At 36.4% G+C, this 22103-nt stretch overlaps 1 protein-coding gene across 2 annotated transcripts in view; it reads left to right on the top strand.

The window, feature by feature from the left end:
• LOC127523254 (disintegrin and metalloproteinase domain-containing protein 12) overlaps positions 1-22103 on the top strand; it is a 107597-nt gene that overhangs the window by 70578 nt on the left and 14916 nt on the right. For both annotated transcript variants that reach the window (XM_051913765.1, XM_051913766.1), the window contains 7 exons: positions 3232-3380; positions 13693-13870; positions 15024-15113; positions 16200-16395; positions 16488-16596; positions 18416-18614; positions 20792-20869. In XM_051913765.1, the coding sequence (XP_051769725.1) occupies positions 3232-3380; positions 13693-13870; positions 15024-15113; positions 16200-16395; positions 16488-16596; positions 18416-18614; positions 20792-20869 (999 nt within the window). The remainder of the gene's footprint in view (positions 1-3231; positions 3381-13692; positions 13871-15023; positions 15114-16199; positions 16396-16487; positions 16597-18415; positions 18615-20791; positions 20870-22103) is intronic.

The raw sequence follows: 22103 nt of genomic DNA on the forward strand, positions 1-22103 counted from the left end.
ACTTTTTGCTTGAGTCTTCTGCGCCTCTGATTTTTCTGCTGCCAAAAACACCCTAGTAATCTTAAATCTGTCTCCTCTAGAGTGAGAAAATTGTAACTTTTGCTACAGTGCATTCAGATATAAGCATCCTTTAACCAATGAGGCTTTTGCAAATCCAATTTGCTGTATTCTCGCTTGGTTTCAAACTGATCTGGTTCTTTTCACATGCTCTAAATGGACTTTATACACTCCTGTCCTTCAAACGTTGATCTATTGTGTATTCTATTCTCTGGTGCAGCATTGCATCATACATATTTAAATGTCATTGTCATACTTTTCTTGACAAACATGAATCCTTTCTATGCAAATAAAGCTCATTATAGAATGTGCCAGATTCATAAGCATCAGCATTTTTGCCTGATACAGTTATAAATGCCTGGAAAGCATTTATTTGAAATAGAAATCATCATAAATGTGTTTAATGGCACTTTCAATTGATTTAAAAAGGTCCTTGATCATGATTTTACTTTTTTAACTTTAGTTAGTGTGTAATGTTGCTGTATGAACATAAGCAACATCTGCAAAGTTACGACGCTCAAAGTTCAGTTTTTTACAGAAATTGCTTTTTAAGGACTACAACAAACCGCTGGTAGGGACTACAACGAGCTTCTTTCTGGGTTGGTGACATCACAAACCCCAAAATTTACATAAATCCATGTTGGGCTGCTTTAGAGAAGAGGAAGAGTTGTTGTAGTAGAGTGTTGTTACCATGCCGTCATTTTACGCCGGACTGCTTCACAAACGAGGGTCAATTCAACACTGGATTTGCACAAAAGATTAACATGACGGCACATGCTAGTTGATGAGTTGAATCAACTCCACAGCAACTACATAAATTTATCCACTAACCGTTCAGAAACGTCCAGTTTCATTCTAAAAGTTGTAACTTCTTCCTGAGTCTCTCCATCAGTGTCGACTCCGGTTTGAACAATGTAAGGCTGAACACTGTTACTGACAATCCTCATTTTGGCTGCGTGAGATTCACCAGCTTTGTTGTTGTTGAGCAACCGAAGCGTGAGCTGTTAAAGCTCCGCCCTCTTCTGGAAAGGGGGCCGGGAGCAGCAGCTCATTTGCATTTAAAGGGACACACACAAAAATGGCGTGTTTTTGCTCACACCCAAATAGAGGCAAATTTGACAAGCTATAATAAATGATCTGTGGGGGATTTTGAGCTGAAACTTCAGACACATTCTGGGGACACCAGAGACTTATATTACATCTAATAAAAGGGGCAATTATATACTTTTTCTTTTCCCCAAACTTTTTAAAATCATTTGGTTCCAGTATTTTTTTTTTTTTACATGAGCTCTGAAAGAGCATCTTCTGAGCAATAAAACTTTCCTCTGCTCACACACAGACACGACACCTGACACAAACAATCACTCAGGCGCTCAGAACTGAACTGAAGCTGGCGATTTTCCTTCATTTTAATTTGATTTTCACGTGTTTGGCAGACACATCCTTACCAAAGCGACTTACAGGAATGACTGTAATTGTGTCTGTCCTGCCTCATCAGCACACACCCTTCCCCAAACAAAGCCTGCAGAACGGTTTGGTTGTGTTCTGGCAGCGCTCGAGCAATTACAGCAGCGCGCGGATCTTGAGTTATGCTGCTCTGACGGATTTGTGGAAAAGTAATTATAAAGGCCGTTAGTGTCTGCTCATTACTGATCTCATGTGAAACCATTTTCTGAGAGAAAAACAAACGTGCATGAGGAGAGATGTGGGGATAAATCTAATCTGGGGAGGGAAGGTGGAACAGAATGGATAACGCCTTTCGGCTCTCTGGGGTCGCAGAGGAAGAAATTGCTCTTGTTTGTTTTAAATTGAAATTGATTGCTTATTTAAAATCACCAAGCTGCTTTCAAGCATGTGGATTTATTGTTATTGTGCTTGACTGACACTTTCTTTATGGATGCTTGTTTCCGCCATGGAATGAAATAAAAAAAAAATATAAAGGTAACTGCAACTTTTTTATCTCACAATTCTAACTTTTTTCCCCTTGGAACTGCGATAAAAAAAAACTCGGAATACTGAGGAAAAATGTCAGAATTGAGATAAATAAGTCACAATTACATTTTTTTTTTTTTTCCACGGCAGAAAGAGAAAAACAGAATTTTGAAATGTAAACTCATAATTCAGAAAAAAGTCTCTGCATTACAAGTAATGCAAGTTAGATCATCAATCAGATTACTTTTTTCAAGTAACTATTATTCAACTAACTAGATTCAGTATTCCTCAAAATGAATAAAAACAGTGAAATGCAAATTCAGAATATTAAACAAACCTGCAATAATTAAATCGGAGTGTCTATTTACACTAAGTGCAAGTAGCCCGACTTGTTGGCATAGGCTATTTACACTGACTCCACCCACCAATGTCTGGTTGGGCCGCTCAAAATTAAAAAAGACACTCGGCACACAACAGCCGCAGTGGTGTAGGGAGTAAGGCGCATGGAAGTAACTTTTGACGCGATTGACCCAAGTTCAAATCTGCCTTTTGCCGAACTCTCTCTTCTCCCTTTTCCCATCACATATCAGATCGGAAAGGCATTTATTTTGAATAAAAATGAAGAAAATATTTAAAAAGTGGAAATAAAGTGCCTTATGTGTGTTTAATAATAAAGTATTTATCGAGGTGGGTTAGGGGTAGGTGAAGGGAGGGCTTTATTGTACCAGTAAGGCGGCATCCATTTAATAATTTTAATAAATATAATCATTTACACTCTACACTCTATTACACTCTATGATATTATTGCATCCTGTTAATGTATAACAATACTAAGGTGCAAATAATATCTGCCACTATTTATAAGCATCTAACAGCTATTTACACTTATTGCAAAGAAAATACTGCTACTTTTACATAGTGTAAATAGCATATCGCTAAGAAAATGCTGCTGTTGACACTCAGTGTGCTGGTTCTTAAACTTTTTTGGTCACGGCCCCCTTTAAACCTTTAAAAACTCTGTCGAGAAAAAAATCTGGTGAGGAAAAAGTAATGCAAATGTACTGTAACATACTTTCCATAAAAAGTTACTGAATTAATAATTTTTTTAGGGAGTAATGCAATATTGTAACTTTCCCCAACACTGGAACTGCAAGATGTAAATTCGCAATTGTGAGAAAAAAGGTCAGAACTGTGAGATAAAAAGTCAATTTTTTAAAGTTTTTCGCTGTCTCTGTCTTTTAGGATCACTCTGATAACCCCCTCGGCGCTGCGGTTACTTTGGCCCATGAGCTCGGACACAACTTTGGCATGAACCATGACACGCCGGAGCGCGGGTGCGGCTGCAGAGCGACTGTGGACCGAGGCGGGTGTATCATGACCCCCTCCACTGGGTGAGAGCAACGAAAAATTGCATCTATAGAGTATTTTGGTGTTTGTAAACCGTGATGATGACGCATTTTGTGGGCGGAGCCTACCTGGTGTCAGAAAGTGGCAGTTTTTTTGCAATACCATATGATGCCATCTAATGGTGAATTTTTTTAAATATATTATTATCAACCCATTCATTCTCCAAACCACTTATCCTCTATATGGTATCCCAGCTATCGCAGCATCTCAGGCCGAAAAAAAAAATATATATATTTATTTATTTTATATATATATATATATATATATATATATATATAATAAAAGTATGTGAGGTTTTACTAGAACCCAAAAATTAAAATTCTGTCATTATTTGCTTACTCTTATGTCATACCCAAACCTGTATGACTTTCTTTCTTCTGTCGAACATAAAAAAAGATATTATGATTTTATTTCAATTAAATTAATTAATTAACATTTTTTTTTAATACTTTTTTTATGAAAGTCGGTCAGATTTATTGTTGTTTGGACCCCAATGTTCTTCAAAATATCTTCTTTTGTGTTCAGCAGAAAAATGAATGTCATCAGCTGATGTTATGGGCATGAATCTTTTTCTCATTTCATTTTAGAATATCATGTCACCTTCATCCGGCCTCCTCAGCATGTGATGACTCTGTCTGTTTGTTAGTGTTTAGCTGTCTTTCTGCCTCATTACTCAATGATGAGCTCCGTTCGGTCATCTGCACGACAGCAGACTTTAACACCCCACTCAGCGGGACAGCATTAGCCTTTAGCCACATGCTTCCAATTGACCCCGCTGGTGCATGTCGTCTGATAGCTATTTCATAAAAAAATCAGAGCTTGTGCAACTTGTTGCTGATTTATTCGGTCATCTGTTGGGCTGTTAGATGGGACGCCTGGTTTTATGGTCAGATGTGATGAAGAAACCTGTGATGGAGAAACAACTCAAAACACATGAATTAAATCCATCTGTACAAAACATGGAGACAATTTTAGTTCATACTGATTCAATTCTTAAAACAATAGAGGTTTTGGGTAACCTTTTTTTAGGAATAAATTGCATCACATATGTTTTGCAGCACATATTTACTGATCAGAAAGTGATTGTGGATGTCTGTGAATGTTGTTGTGTTTATATATATATATATATAGGAAAATACAACTGTTAATTGCTGAAACAAATATATTATATTATATTATATCAAATTGTCATATCAGAGACTTTAAAAAAGCTGGTAAAAATGAAAGACAAAAGAAGCTTCTAAATCTGCAGCAGTAAATAAGCTTCATGCATCTTCAAACACAGATTGTGACTGGTGTCAGGATAAAGTCAAATATCACTGGGATTAAGAAGAGTTTGTGAAGCAAACAAAAACTTATAGATAGCACCTAACTTTAGTGTTGAACTTCTGACTTTTTATTGGACAGAAATAGCAAAGAGTGACAGGAAATTGAGCTGAAAAAGAGGGGAAATGGGGTCAGGAATCAACATGCACAATGATTGACAGGCACTGGTTGTTTCTGATTGGCTAAGAGTCAGTGCTGTCATCGAAACAGGTGTGATTTCTCATGACCCCTATTTCAGTGGTGTCTGTCAGGTAGTAGAGACATTTAATCTGTGGAATCTCAAAGAATTCACTTGCAGCAGTTTTGAGTCCGTAATAGCAGTTGTCGTGTTTAATTCTAGGGAAGTAAATCACACATTTGCAGGCCATGTTACATTTTCTCAGGAGCCAGTTGGTTGCGCAGCAGCCAACTCAATCCCAGCATTCTCTGGTGTGTATCAGTTCATCTGCACGAGTGTTTTAGCTGGACTGTGTCCTGTGTGTGTGACCTGGACTGAGCCCAGGATAAACCCGCAACACGACGCTCGATTATGTGCTCATAAAGAGGTGTCATGAAGAACCTGGCCCTGGTGACCAGACGAGAAAAACAGATCTCATCCAGAAGTAGAACGAGAGACAGAAAATATGAAACTTATTATTGTCATTTTTTCCCCACCTGCCTTCAGCACTTTATACAAATGAGAGCCTGAAATCGAACAATTAAGATGGATATTTCTTCCATTACAGCGTATTTGTCTGTGTCTCCTCTCCTCTCAGAGAGCTTTCATAGATCAAAGCGTAAATGAATTTAACATCACAGCAGGTGCTCGTTTAGGAGCTTCACATCTATATAATTGCATTAATTAAGACATGAGTAGTGAAAAATCCCTCTGAGATCTGAAGCAGGTCCTTCATTTCTACAGGTTTGATGAATTTAATCTCAAGTAGCCAGACTTTATTAGCACAGCTTGTGGTCAAAGGCTTACTCTGAACAAGAGAGGAAGAGACTGTTTGACTGACAGCTCAAGGCACCAGCATGATTTTTTTTATGTGATGTTTTGGAGCAGATAGATCTGAAATGAATGAACTGGTCCCTTTCTGGTTATGAGTGTGAGTTTGAATTGAATTGGCCACACCCCACAGGAAGTTGAATTGGAATCACAAGAAGAGGAATTTCCAAGGTAATGCATTCTGGAAAACTAAGTATTTATATAGGTTGCATTTCTTATATTTTAATTCTACTTCCTCGCATTCAATTTTGTATTCAGTTTGTTACCTCAATTCAAATTCAATTAGCATTTGAGAACTGAATTGGAATTTAAAGGACATTCTCAATTCAATTCTGTCTTACAAAGTCAGAATTGCGAGATATAATTATGAATTATGATGCAATTCTGATTTATATCTCACAATTTTGACTTTATATCACAATTCTGACTTTATATCGTACAATTTTGACTTTATAACTCGTAATTCTGACTTTATAACTCACAGTTCTGACTTTATAACTCGTAATTCTGATTATAACTCCCAATTCTGACTTTATAACTCACAATTCTGACTTTATAACTCACAGTTCTGACTTTATAACTCGTAATTCTGATTATAACTCCCAATTCTGACTTTATAACTCACAATTCTGACTTTATATCGCACAATTCTGACTTTATATCGCACAATTTTGACTTTATATCTCGCAATTCTGACTTTATAACTCAGAATTCTGACTTTGTAACTCGTTATACTGATTATAACTCCAATTCTGACTTTATAATTTACAATTCTGACTTTATAACTCGCAATTCTGACTTTATATCACACAATTTTGAATTTATAACTCGCAATTCTGACTTTATATCACAATTCTGATTTTATAATTCATAATTCTACTTTATAACTCGCAATTCTGACTTTATAATTCACAATTCTAACTTTATATCATACAATTCTGACTTTATAACTCGCAATTCTGACTTTATATCTCGCAATTCTGACTATAACTTGCAATTCTGACTTTATAATTCACAATTCTAACTTTATATCATACAATTCTGACTTTATAACTCGCAATTCTGACTTTATATCTCGCAATTCTGACTATAACTCGCAATTCTGACTTTATATCATGCAATTCTGACTATAACTTGCAATTCTGACTATAATTCACATTTCTAACTTTATATCATACAATTCTGACTTTATATCACGCAATTCTGACTATAACTCGCAATTCTGACTTTATAATTCACATTTCTAACTTTATATCATACAATTCTGACTTTATAACTCTCAATTCTGACTTTATAACTCACAATTTTGATTTTGTAACTCACAATTCTGACTTTATATCACACAATTCTGACTTTATATCTCGCAATTCTGACTATAACTCGCAATTCTGACTTTATATCATGCAATTCTGACTATAACTTGCAATTCTGACTTTATAATTCACATTTCTAACTTTATATCATACAATTCTGACTTTATATCACGCAATTCTGACTATAACTCGCAATTCTGACTTTATAATTCACATTTCTAACTTTATATCATACAATTCTGACTTTATAACTCTCAATTCTGACTTTATAACTCACAATTTTGATTTTGTAACTCACAATTCTGACTTTATATCACACAATTCTGAATTTATATCACACAATTTTGAGAAAAAAGAAGGAATTGTGAGATAAAAAGTTAAAAAGTTGCAATTACTTTTTTTTTTTTTTTTTTTTTTTTAAATACTTAAATCATGGCAGAAAGCAATCATTTAACTTTTATTTTAGATGGAATGGGAAAATAAAGTGGATGGAGTAGCTTCCACAAATTGCCGCTTTAAAGAGAAATGACAATTATTTATTCACCCTCATGTCATTCCAAACTCGTATGACCATACAATGAAAACCAATGGGGTCCAATGTTTTTGCACCTCAGTATCCTTCAAAATATCTTTTGAGATCAGCAGAAGCAAGTCATGCAGGTTTAGAACGACAATGAAGGTAAGTAAATAAACAGAGCTTTCAGTTTTGGCTAAGCTATCCCATTTATAATATTGCATAAAAACTGTATGTGATATAGTGTAACAGAAGGACTCTTGTAGGCGACGCTCTTCCTCTCCATTGTGCCCACATACACACAGATTCTGTGGCTTCTAACGCTGCTATATTTGTTCCTGTTTCTATAGAGTCTTTGGAAGCTCCTCGTACCCTCATAGAGAACAAACCCCACTCACAGCGAGATGCTCTGTGCCCGTGGCACTGCTATTACCGTCACCTCTATTGTGCGGCCTCCTGTTGAGCCGAATCCAGAGGAGGTGTTTTGAGAGCTTAGACACACTTGAGTCACTGTGGCTTATCGCTGAGCGCTGATCTCTGGGTTGGCATCAGGAGGCAAGAGGAAGCATCTGCTTATCTCTCATCCTCCCGCAGGCTTATGCCACCCTGGCACTGGGCGTCGTGGGTACAGTTGGTCCAGCGAGCATGGGGGCCGATGCTAGCCAGATTTCCGTGCTTGCGTTTGCCCCGTGGTCTTAGTACGTGTGCCAGCAACGAAGCGAACATCACTCGTCTCTTCCACAGTATTCAGCTGCTCTGCTGCATACTAATGGCCACAGCAAAGCCAGCTGGATTCTGAACCGAATGCTGGTCTATGCTGAAAAGATAAGCTGTAGATCTGAGGAAGTAGGAGGTAAAACTGTGCCCAGCTCTTTATGTGATGGTTGGCAAAGTTTGCGCTTTGAAACTGAATTTATTAAAACACTTGTTACACGTTCAGTCATTGAAAGTCTGATGAAAGTCACACAGGAGAAAAGAAAATTCACCTTAGCAACCACAGAACAATGCCCTGGAAACAGCTTACATCATCCTATAGTATTGTGGCACATGCATTTTTCTCCAGAAATACTTTGCAGGTTTTACAACCCAGTATGAATTGCAATGCTGGTCCAGACTATTTTACATAAATTCTGTTTTAAATAAATGTTGTTCTTTTTTTAACTTTATATTCATCAAAGAATCTTGAAAAAAGTATATCAGGTTATAAAAAAATATTAACTGTTTCCAACATTGATAATAAATCAGCATATGATTTCTGTGGATCATGTGACTGTAGACTGGAGTAATGATGCTGAAAATTCAGCTTTGCATCACAGACATAAATTATATTTTAAAGTATATTAAAATAGAAAAATATTATTTTAAATTGTAATATTATTTCACAATATTACTGTTTTTTTCTGTATTTTTGATCAAATAAATTCAGCCTTGATGAGCATAAGAGACTCAAAAACATTAAAAATAGTAATTTTTCCAAACTTTTGACCAGTACTGTGTGTGTGTGTGCGTGTGTGTGTGTGTGTATGTGTGTATGTGTGTATATATATATATATATATATATATATATATATATATATATATATATATACATACACGCACACACACACACACTTGCATACATACATAACTAGTAATTTTTATTAGCATGCAAATTTGTCATCATATATGACATAAATTTGCATGCTACTAAAAATTACTAGTTATATTTCATGTCTCCTGAGCTTTGAAAAGACAAAATGCTTATTAAGAACTATTTTTCTTTTTGCTAGATGTTTTATGTTTATTTAAATGTATTTAAATGAAGTACAAGATGATCCATATTCTGAAATTGTTATTAAATGATAAACAAAAACAGAAGTGTGATCATTTGCATTTTAGGCCTTTTAAATGTTGCAAATGATGGCTTTCAAATAGCATGTTTTTTGAATTGAATATAATTACCCATTTTTGATTTCATAGCATCATAGTATTTGTTATGCTAATTAAGTAGCCTGTATCCAAAGCACAAATACACAGACAGATGGGATTTATATAATGTTCATTTGTAAAAATAAGCTCAACACAATTAAATATGAATCATTTCATAAAGTCATATCCTATGATGTGCTCTTTGAGAGGTCTTTGCTGGCTGATGTTTGAAGTCCATACGAGAACCATAAGACCTGGACGGATTACAGCGGTTCCTGTGTTTGACAGCATTTACAGATGTTTCTCACCGCATGACATCTCGCAGCAGACTCGCCACGCACTTCACAATCACATCAGAGCCAATCAAACCCGCCTGTGCCAAACAATTTCAATAATTCAAGAGCTATTACTGAATACAAACTCATCACAATCACACAGGACTCAAGCAATCTTCAACCCCAAGAAGAAAAACAAGCAACAGGCGTGTTATGAGGAACACACATTAAAGTTTCCAGTCTGTGCTTCATCTTTAGCCAGTTAAGCATGTTGATGTGTGTGATCATTTAAAGAACTAATATTCAACAGCAGTGCGGTCTGAAGATGACATCTGGCTGTGTTTGTGTTCACGAGAAAGCACTGAGGCATGCTGGGACTGCATTTAGTTGATTAAAAAATACAGTAAAACTCTTATATTGTGAAATATGATTACAATTTAAAATAACTGTTTTCTATTGTAATATATTCTGACTTTATAATCACAATTCTGACTTTATAACTCGCAATTCTGACTTTATATCACACAATTTTGAATTTATAACTCGCAATTCTGACTTTACATATTTTAATGTATATATTATAAAATGTATTTATTCCTGTGATCAAAGCTGAATTTTTTTGGTTTGAACTTTTTCCTAATTTCATATAAAGGAAATAAATCTTTATTTTGATATTTGGCTCAGCATGCACTGCAAATACCTTTACTTACATATTCTTAGGATAAGTAATAATAATAAAGAGGATGTAAGAACATCTATAAGTGTCTGGGTGTTTAACACTCAACCTCCAGTTGTACAGCATATGTTGTATCTCTACCAATCAAACTGATTTAATCCGTCAGGATGTTTATCCATGTAGCATTCAGTGTGTTAATAAACCATCCGACTGCGATGATTCACTGATTCACTTCGAATCCTGCAATCACCATCAATAAATCTTCCTAAAAACCCTCACTGATCACAGATGGTTTTCACGATCGTGAGCTCATCAGTCCAGTATCATAATATGTGCCATATGCTTCTCTCTGGGAGCTCTCACGTCGCTGTCACTCAGAAATGAGGGTTGTAATTTCTCTGCGAGTCTCTGGCTGCGAGTTGGGTTGTTTGTAAACTCGAGATTTTGGCTGTGGCTAAATATTTTGTTACACTCCACAGGGGAGCATTGGTATTTTGAGTGGATTTGTGGGCCATTTTTACTACTTGTGTGTGTGTGTGTGTGTGTGTGTGTGTGTGTGTGTGTGTGTGTGTGTGTGTCAGTAATTGCAGTGAAATCATCATCACCATGTGTGGAAGTGTTTCTGTTACCCAGTGTTGTGTGTCTTGTGCAAACAGAGAACTAAAGCACTTAAAGGGATAGTTCACCCAAAACTGAAAATGATCCCATAATTTTATCACCCTCAAGCCATCCTAGGTGTATATGACTTTCTTCTTTCAGCCAAACACAATTGGAATTATATTAAAAAAATATCCTGGCTCTTCCAAGCTTTATAATGGGAGTGAATGGGGCTCAAGATTTTGAAGCTCCAAAAAGCGCATCCATCCATCATAAAAGTAATCCATACGACTCCAGGGGTTAATAAATGCCCTCTGAAGCGAAGTGATGAGTTTTTGTAAGAAAAATATCCATATTTATAACTTTATAAACTATAATCACTGGCTTCCGGCAATTGTCAGATGCGAGTTTAGTTCCGGTGGAAGAGTAAGAGGATCGAGCAAAACAAAACACCAGTGACGAATTGGAAGTCTAAAATGAGAATTTTTAAACAAAAAAAATGTCGGAGGATTTCAGTAGAAGAGGAGCTTGAGTTTGTTGCCCAGCCCTATTTGTTTGAACCACGAGAGGCGTCTAAGCTTACGATACTCCTACATCCTACGTCATGGAAGCCAGTGATTATAGTTTATAAGGTTATAAATATGGATATTTTTCTCACACAAATGCATCGCTTCACTTCAGAAGGCCTTTATTAACCCCCTGGAGCAGTACTTTTATGATGGATGGAAGCACTTTTTTTGGGCTTGAAAATCTCGGGTACCATTCACTCACATTATAGAGCTGAAAGGCTGAAAAGAAAGAAATATACACCTAGGATGGCTTGAGGGTGAGTAAATAATAATAATTTTCATTGTTGGGTGAATTAACCATTTAAGAGCTATAGACCTTATGTCCCAGAGAAACAAGTCTGCAGCCATCTTTAGAGTTTTGTCTTTGAACTTTTGTTTTTGCGGTAGCTCTGTATTTCTATGGCATTTTCTGTCGAAGATTAATTAACTGGTGAAGTGGATTTACTTATTGTAGAGTTAATGAAAGTTATCATGAGCATTGTAATGTTTCAAGCGGATGTCATAACAAATGTCAGTAGACCAGGAAGATTTTAAAACGAGCGGTTCATTCATAAATCCGTAAGATCTTACCTTCATGCTGTGGAAATACAAATTGGAAAACAAAACACGAGTGCAGTGCGGAAAAGGGGCTGGGCTACATAAGGTCTTACATTTTCTGAAGAAAATAAGATGTTTGCACATACAAATCTCACCTCTACGTTGCTGGGGAGTTGTGGACTTGATATGGTGGTTTTATCACATGTTGTATCATTGCTGCCAGATCGTTTTGGGTGGTTGTTATGTTGTGGGTGATTGCTAAGGAGTTGCTATGGGAGTTTTGAGTGATTTTTAAGATGTTATGTGGCTGCTAGGGCACTATGAGTGGTTGCTATTGTGTTATGAGCGGTTTTTAGCATGTTGTTGGTAGTTGATTTGGTGGTCTGAGTGTTTTTAGTGTCTTGTGGGTAGTTGATAAGGTGTTTCTACAGTGTTTGCTAGGTTGTTGCAAGGTGGATGCTAAAGTGTTTTTTGTTTGTAGTTGTATTTGTGTATGTGTGTTTGGTTACACTTTATTTTAAGGTGCCATTGTTACTGTGTGATTATACATTTAAGTACTGATTGATATTAATGATCAACATGTACTTACATTTTAAAAAATGCTGGGATAAAAACAACCCAAGTTGGGTTGAAAATGGACAAACCCAGTGGTTGGGTTAAATGTTTGTCTAATGTGCTGGGTAGTTTTATTTAACCCAACTATTGTTTAAAAATTACTATATGGCTGGCTTAAAATTAACCCAAAATAGGTTGGAAATTAAAAATCAGATATTACAAGAGGCAACAATAATCATCAAAAGGTGAACATTTATTAATAAGAAATGTATTAAATGTTTATTGTTTAATTGTTGTTCATTAAACGTATTAACAAATGTTAATTTATTAAACATTAATAAATGTTAATTTTCAACATACTTAGGGTTCATTCTAAGCAAGCAATTTTTAAACAGTAGTTGAGTTAAATAAAACTACCCAGCAGGTTGGGCAAACATTTAGCCCAACCGCTGGGTTAAAACAACCCATTCACTCGGGTTGTCCATTTTCAATCCAACTTGTGTTGTTTTTAACCCAGCATTTTTATGAGTGTACTTTACTGTTATTACTATAGTAAGTACATGTAACACGTGTAACAAGGACACTGCAAAATAAAGTGTTACCGTGTGTTTCTATGAGGTTTCTAGGTTGTAACAGTGATATTTGGGTACACAAACACTACAAATGAGCACAAACCAGTCTGTTAGAATCTTGGTTTGTTGGATAATTCAGTCCAAATGAAGCTAAACTAGCACATGTGTGATATGAAGTGTTAGTTCACACACTTCCCGCTGCCTCCAATTTACAGCTCAGAGAAGCTGGTGAATACAGTCAGTGTGATTATTTTTTTACAGGCCCAGGACTCATCTCTTACCTCTTGCTGTTCTCTCCTCTGGGACTCCTTTCATTGGTCCACGTGCCAATTAACACTTACAGGATTATGTCATTTCCTTGGCATGAGTTCAACTGGCTGATTGGTCTGTTTATGTGTGCATATGTCACAAAATTGAGCAGTCAGTTTTCTTTCAATCATCACTGAGGTCATATTTCTTCTTTCAGGTACCCTTTCCCTACAGTCTTCAGTACATGCAGTAAGAAGGATCTAGCGGCGAGCTTGGAGAAAGGTGTAGGCATGTGTTTGTTCAACATGCCGGAGGTGAAAGTGCTCTACGGAGGCCAGAAATGTGGAAACGGATACGTCGAGGAGGGAGAGCAATGTGACTGCGGAGATGTAGAGGTACGTCAGAGCTCAGAGAGTTTACATGTTTCCCACAAGTGCCGCATTTGTGCTGCGATTTCCACACTCTCCAGTGATTCATGCATCATTAGCAGTCGCTCCTCTAAATCTGCGGCAAGCGGAATTAACAGTTTCCGCAGCCGAGTGTTTTCTGCGAACATGCTGTGAGAAGAAGCACAAGAAGTGTTTTGGGAATGAGACGCATCTGTCACGCCAGACCGGGAGCTTTTGAGAGGACCGCAGAGACAAGCCTGTGTTTCTGTCGGAGCGCTTCAGGTGTTTCCTGGGGGTTTAAATCTGTTCGTTGATGTCTTTGCTGAAATGTTGCTGGCAGTGCAGTACGCATTGCAAAGACATACTGTAACAATGTTCTGTGTCTGGGTATCCGCCGTCAACAATGCTCATGCTAAATTTATGTCATGAATTTCCACACAGTCAGCAGTCAGAACGAAGCATCTGGGAATTTATTTAAGTACTTGAAAACTCGCACACATATGCAAATGTACTTCAGTCACATTTCAATTAGGACGTTTCTACACCTTTGTCACACATTTGGTGCCCAATCTAGCCAAGTCACATTTATTTATATACAGCGCTTTATAGAAAACAGACTGTTTCAAGGCAGCTTCACAGTAATAAATCGAAAAAATGTGGTTTATGGCCAGAAAAACTGGACCAGGATGCCGTCACTGCAAGAAGTTATCAAAACATCATTTCAGTTTGGCTAAATGTGTGTGAACTGATTATATGAATTTATTATGTACTCTAACTTTAAAAAGTTTGGGGTCGGTAAGATTTTTTTTTTTTTTTAATGTTTTTGAATTCTCATGCTCACCAAGGCTGCTTTCATTTGATCAAAAATACACTGAAAACAGTAAAAATGTGAGATAATATTACAATTTACAACTTGTTTCTATTGTTATATATTGTATGTAATTTATTCCTGTGATTTAAAGCTGAATTTTCAGCATCATTATTTCAGTCTTCAGTGTCACATGATCCTTCAGAAATCATTCTAATATGATGATTTGCTGCTCAAGAAACATGTCTGATTATTATCAATGTTGCAAACAGTTGTGCTGGGTCATATTTTTGTGGAAATCGTGATACTTTTTTTCTGGTGTTTTGAACTGATGAATCTGTGTGTCTGTAGGAGTGTCTGAATCCCTGCTGTAATGCCAGCACATGCACACTGAAGGAGGAGGCCGTGTGTGCGCATGGACAATGCTGTGAAAACTGTCAGGTAAATTGTGAAGTCCATCATAATTCACTTTATTTGTTGCGCTTATTTATATCTTGGAAATTTGAATAGTTATTTATTTTACTTAAAGGTAACATCAATTCAAAAACATTTATTTATATATTTATCAGTCATTTTACGCCGGACTGCTTCCCAAACGAGGGTCAATTCAATGCTAAATTTTCACAAAAGATTAACATGACGGCACATGCTAGTCGATGAGTTGAATCAACTCCACAGCAACTACATCAATTTATCCACTAACCATTCAGAAACGTTCAGTTTTATTCTAAAAGTTGTAACTTCTTCCTGAGTCTCTCCATCAGTGTCCGACTCCGGTTTGAACAATGTAAGGCTGAACCCCGTTACTGACAATCCTCATTTTGGCTGCGTGAGATTCTCCAGCTTTGTTGTTGTTGAGCAACTGAAGCACGAGCTGTTAAAGCTCCGCCCTCTTCTGGAAAGGGGGCCGGGAGCAGCAGCTCATTTGCATTTTGCTCTCACCCAAATAGGGGCAAATTTGACAAGCTATAATAAATGATCTGTGGGGTATTTTGAGCTGAAACTTCACAGACACATTCTGGGGACACCAGAGACTTATATTACATCTTGTAAAAGGGTGATTATAGGTCCCCTTTAAACATTAGCTTGACACATCCAGAAGACGGCGGAGCTTTAACAGCTCGCGCTTCAGTTGCTCAACAACAACAAAGCTGGAGAATCTCACGCAGCCAAAATGAGGATTGTCAGTAACGGTGTTCAGCCCTACATTGTTCAAACCGGAGTCGGACACTGATGGAGAGAAATAAAACAATGTAAAAAATTCATATGAAATATTATATACTTATAATATTTACAAAAGTAGGCTATTAAAACACATTATAAGCCTAAATAATCAAACAAAATAAGTCAATAAGTGCATATTATCCTAAAGCGATACTGATTTTTATTATTTAGAATAATGTGCTGATGAATCATTTACAATAAGGTCAGGTAGATTAAGAAATTGAGATAAAAGTTTTAGACAGTCAATTTCATGTTGACTGAAAGCATTCATATTAATACATCATGATGTGTTTGTCTGTATAGTTGAAACCTGCAGGGACTCCATGCCGTGAATCCAGTAACTCCTGTGACCTGCCGGAGTTTTGCACAGGTGCCGACCCTCAGTGCCCTGCTAATGTCTACCTGCATGACGGACACACCTGCCAGGGTGTAGATGGACACTGTTACAACGGCATCTGCCAAACACACGAGCAGCAGTGCATAACACTCTGGGGACAGGGTGAGTACAGCGCCTCCCGCTGGCCTGGAGAAGCCACCACTGCATCCATCTGTACATGATACACGACTGTTACGACTGTATGTGTCTGGCAGGTGCAAAACCGGCTCCAGGAATCTGTTTCGAAAGAGTCAACTCAGCGGGAGATCCGTATGGAAACTGTGGAAAAGATGCAAAGGGTTCATTTGCCAAATGTGAAGCACGGTAGGAGAAAATATCAATTTTGAGTTCAGTATTGCTGGAGCAATATTTGAGTTTAAATATAAAAATAATAAATATAAATTATTAATATAAATAATAATAATAAATATAGAAATAATAACATTCAAAACATCACATGAGAAATAGGTCAGAAATGTTTAAGTCAAAAATTTAACACAATTCTAAAAATAAATAAAATTAAAACTTTAAGTTTAGTGTTGCTGGAGCAATATTTGATTTTAAATGTAGAATTAATAAACACATTATTAATAGAAAAAAGAATAATAAATATTGAAATAATAAAATACAAAACATCATGAAAAATAAAATAAAAGCTGAAAAAATGCTGTCAAATTTTTATTTGATGACAAAACACAATTATAAAAATAAATAAAATTAAAAAATCTTTTTTTCATGTCTGGTCAGGGCTTGTCACATTTGTATTGGGTCATTATAAATTCATACAATTTGTTAATAATTTATATAATTTTTATCTGCCAATGGTTTCATATTTTTCTGTTACTTTTTATATATTTTTTGCTGTTTTATAATTGTTTAGATTTAGCCTTTGTGACAACATGCCCCGCTATTGGGCACAAACGAAAGGTGTGTTACCGAAAAGTTTTTTTTTTGAAGCCAAGACTTTAAGGTTTGTGTAACAGAAATTTACTTTAAAACAATTGACATATTCACTGGCGTTAAAAAAGTGTGACAACTAGCCCCGGCCTTCCATAAATGGCAGTGTGGAGATGACATCTTTTTTTTTTTTTTTTTTTTTTTTTTTTTTGCAACTGATGTTTGATTTTTGGAAGAATGTTGCTTTTAGTGAGTTCACATCAAGATGAAAGAAAATGAAAAGAAATCCTCTGAGGTCTTTGAGTGTTTATTTAGTGAGTGAGAGTGTTTTTCTCTTAAAATTACTCTTTAGATTTAAATTAAATTTTAAATGTATTTCTCTCATCAGTTTGTTCTCGTCCTGTTCTTTATTGACTGACTGTCTTGTACACACACAAAGACCAATCCACTGAGAAAACAAACACTACCGCCAGACAAATAACAACACAAGCTTTTAAAGTGGAAGAGATCAGAAGCCTATTGAAAATGTCACAGTAATTTGCATATGCAGGTAACACCTGTCATACATTCTGCTTTAATTGAGCTCAGATTGGCTGCTTTATTAAGTGCTTCACGGATCATACCCTCGATGAAGTAATTACTCTAATGACTGAAGTGGACAGACGGAGAGAGAAACGGGGAACGAACGGTTTTCAGACATTAATGACTCTTTATTTTGGCCAAAGGGACTCGAGCCACGTTCTGCTCTCTCTCTGTCTGTCTGTCTGCCTCTCTTTTTGGACTCGACTGCGTGAGAAACTGCCCTGTGAATGCAGTAATTGGTCTTTAGTGGAGAGGATGCCTCATTATTTCTCTATGTTTTGGCTGCTTTGGAATCAAAGATGTCCATCCCATAACCACGATCCTCTGCAGAGGAAGCAAACTTCAGCGCTGTGAAAACACGCTGTATGTGTCAGTCTGGGAAACTGGCTGATTCATAACATGGGATCTGTTAGCTATGGAAACATTTCACAAAAAATTAAATGAGTGGTTCTAAACAACCCAGAATTGGGTCACAGTTCAGTTTGGACAGCTGGGGAAAAAACATAAATAATAAAATGCAAAAAACAATGCATATATATATAAAACAATATATACATGAAATTCATATATATTATACATTTCAAAATAAGATGTTTTTTTTAGCTCTTTGAAATCTTTGTAAAAAAACTTGCATCTCAAATAGTTTCTTGCTGTTGTTTTCCAGAGATGCTAAATGTGGGAAGATCCAGTGTCAGGGCGGAGCCAACCGGCCGGTGATCGGCACCAATGCCGTCTCCATAGAGACCAACATCCCACTCCAGGAGGGAGGGCGTATCCTCTGCCGGGGGACTCATGTGTATCTGGGAGATGACATGCCGGATCCGGGCCTTGTGCTCACCGGCACCAAATGTGGAGAAAACATGGTAAAGAGAGTGAATAATGAGAAGGTGTTTATTTAGCAAAATTAAAGCTTATTTTAATTTATCTCAAGCTTATTTAAATCAGGCCTGTGTGGATCAACAACATCAGGACTGCAATGGGTTAAATTACTTTGCTATATTGTTGCTATAGGGCAGGGGTGACCAACCCTGCTCCTGGAGAGCTAGCATCCTGCAGATTTCATCTCCAACCCCAATCAAACACACCTGAACCAGCTAATCAAGGTGTTCAGGGTTGCTTGATAATTACAGACAGGTGTGTTGGCGCAGGGTTGAAACTGAAGTCTCTTCTATAGGGTATTATTATAATGATTATGATTGTTGAGTGTGTGTGTATATATATATATATATATATATATATACAGGGCTTGACATTAACATCCGCCAAATGCGGTAGGATTTCAGCAGTGGCGTGTAACGCAGTCACTCCTACACTCCTACTAGCCACTTTGGCGGGGGTGAATTTTATATATAGGCTAATATATACATTTTTCAATTGTAGGCATCTGAAATAATAAACTAAATGCAATGTAGTGTTCGATACATATTGATACTGAAATATCTGAAACGCTTCCAATACTTATTTTACGCAGAATAGATCACGATACCAGCTGCTCTTTCTCTCTCTCTCTCATCTCTCTGACAGTGAGTTGACACACAAACCCTCCTCCCCTCACTCACTCGTTTCATTTGCTCAGGATGAATATTGTTGGTGTTACAGGGCTTGAATTTCTGCATGGGATTTCATGTATTACGCATAATTTTACTCATTCCCGCAGATTTTGTGCTCACACCCAAAGTGCGTGTACATAAAGCCGCCTCTCAGCACTAAATAGAGTTCTTTTTTGCTGCCTATTGCGTTTAAAGTCCCCGTGAGCCGGAAGTTGCAAACAATTTTTCTCCAGTGTTGTGTCGTATTTCCAAGTGAAACGGAATATTGAATAGAGGGCAGGGTTTTACTTTAGTGCTCCTCCTCTCCATCTCTTGCTCATAGCAGACTAATGGTTAGAGGGGAGTGGTTTAAGCGTTTTCAACCCAAGCCGTCAAACTGAAGTCATCAGAGAAGGAACGCCATTCCAGACCAGAAGTAACTTTTCAGATTTGATTAAAGATTATCATGACAAACAGTTTTATTCTGTGTGTTAACTTGCACGAATTAATTGTTCACCACAAGACTAGTAATACGTGCTAACAAAGTAAATAAGGTCCATTTTGATTTCATGACGACTTTAAACAGTCAAATACACACAAAATAATGTCCAAAAGCCAGTCTTGGCTTGTATTCACGTAAACACAGTCAGTTATGTTTTAAGTGAATGTAAACAGTTGGGAAAGAAAACATGTGTAACAGTATAATGGATCCATGTGTCAGGTCTTAAAGTGACAGCAGCCTAATAAACCTGCTGCCAAATTATGAGATAAAATTAAAAATATCTATATGGCAGTTTTTTCCCATGGTATCAATGCCAAAATTGTGGCCAGTGAAAATGCAGAGTGGCTAGTAACTTTAGAAAACCACTAACCACAGTGGCTGGTGAGCAAAAAAGTTAATGTCAAGCCCTGTATACTGTATATATATATATAAACTTTATATATATATATATATATAGTGTATATACACTATATATATATAGTGTATTATAAATGTGTTGAAATGTCACATCATGGCAAAACAATAAAAAAAGGATTTCACTATGGTGTTTTTTTTTTTTTTTTTTTTTCACTTTGTAGCCATTTTTGTCATTTTTGGTGTCATTTTTGCCCCAATCCCTAGTTTATTTCTGACCCTCATCTGTTCCTCATTATAATCTATTTCTCATCTGACCCTCATTATAATTTATTTCTATAATATATCAAAATCAATCAGAAGTCTTTGCTGCAAAACTAACTGCGCATTTAGTCATAATTGAGTCATGACTGAAATCAGGGATGTTAACTAGGGAAAGAGTGGCATCATTGGTTGCACCAAATGACCCTGACATCACAGTATTACAGAAATGAAGTTGTAAACCAGTAAATGCGTGTCAAACTGAATTGCATGTGACACATTTGCTCCTGTGAGGACATTTGGATGGATCGTTGCTGAATGTCAGTATGTTTGGGTGGAGTTGAGCTGATGACATAATCATCACTAAATAAAGTCTGTCTCTGTGTGTCTCCAGATGTGTATAAACAGACAGTGTCAAAACATCAGTGTGCTCGGGGTTCACCACTGTTCGGCCAAGTGCAGCGGACATGGGGTGAGTTTTATCTGTCCATCACAACGTCAGTTTCACTTGGAAATATATCTGAATGGTTGGCGAACATCATTTAATGTTGAACCCAGAAACCAGTCTGAACTTTCCATGAGAGCCTCATCTCCATTGACTTGCATATCAACATAAGAAGCTCATACAGTGAAGAAATACTCCTGATAAGATGAGGGATCTTTGCTGAATCTAATATGGTGTTCATGTCAGAATTACCATAATTACACAATAACAACTCATCTTCATGTCCTCAGACTCATAAATGATTCATTTCTGTGGCGACACTCATAATGCCAAAATGGGCTCAGAGTGACTTTGTTAGTAATGATGACTGCAATAATTAAAGTCAAATTTATTTGTATAGCTCCATTCATCAATACACATTCTTTCAAAGCAGCTTTACAGAAAATCATGATGTAAATGTTTATAATATCTTAATATCATCATGCCTTATAGCCGCATTTAGCAGATTAGATATGGGTGATAATATAGATTACATTTTATGATGATACAAGCAACCAAGCAGTTAGTATATATCGCTTTACATGAATATACTGTATGTATGTAGAACTAGTCTGATATATATCCAACTTTATATAAAGTGCTGAACGATGATATAATTACATAATCTACATTCTTACATTCATCAGGCGGTTGAGATTTGCTTTATTCACCTTTATATTCTTTCACATAATTTTCAAAAACACATATGTAACATGAGATATATATGTAAAATATTGAACAGAAATATGCGTTGAAGGTGCTGTAACTACTTTTACCTTAAACTGCTGGTGTTTTGGTTGATTTTACATGATGTATCAATGGTCAAAGTCAGAGCTTTAATGACAAATTGAAATTCTAGCTCGAAATTATGTGTTTGACTATGATCTGAATGTGATTTTTACAAGTTAGAAACATAAAATTATAGTAATTCTGTTCTTGTTGTTGTAAATTTTTGAATGGAAAGGCTCAGAGAGAGAATAGAAAATGTCTTGCTTATTCACAATACGATTTCAAGAAATAATTTTTGTTATGCTCAACATAATTATAGTAATTCTGACATGACTCGAATGCAACTAAAAGCCACCTTTATTTCAAGTGGTTTTCTCTCTGTATTGCAATGCAGCAACAGAACGGGTCAATCAATCAGCCTTGATAACCTTAACCTTAATAACACATTAAGTCACAACAGTGGAAATCTGAGGAACAAAATCATGATGCATCT

This window comes from Ctenopharyngodon idella, chromosome 12, assembly GCF_019924925.1.
Source record: "Ctenopharyngodon idella isolate HZGC_01 chromosome 12, HZGC01, whole genome shotgun sequence".
NCBI classification, from domain to species: Eukaryota; Metazoa; Chordata; class Actinopteri; order Cypriniformes; family Xenocyprididae; genus Ctenopharyngodon; species Ctenopharyngodon idella.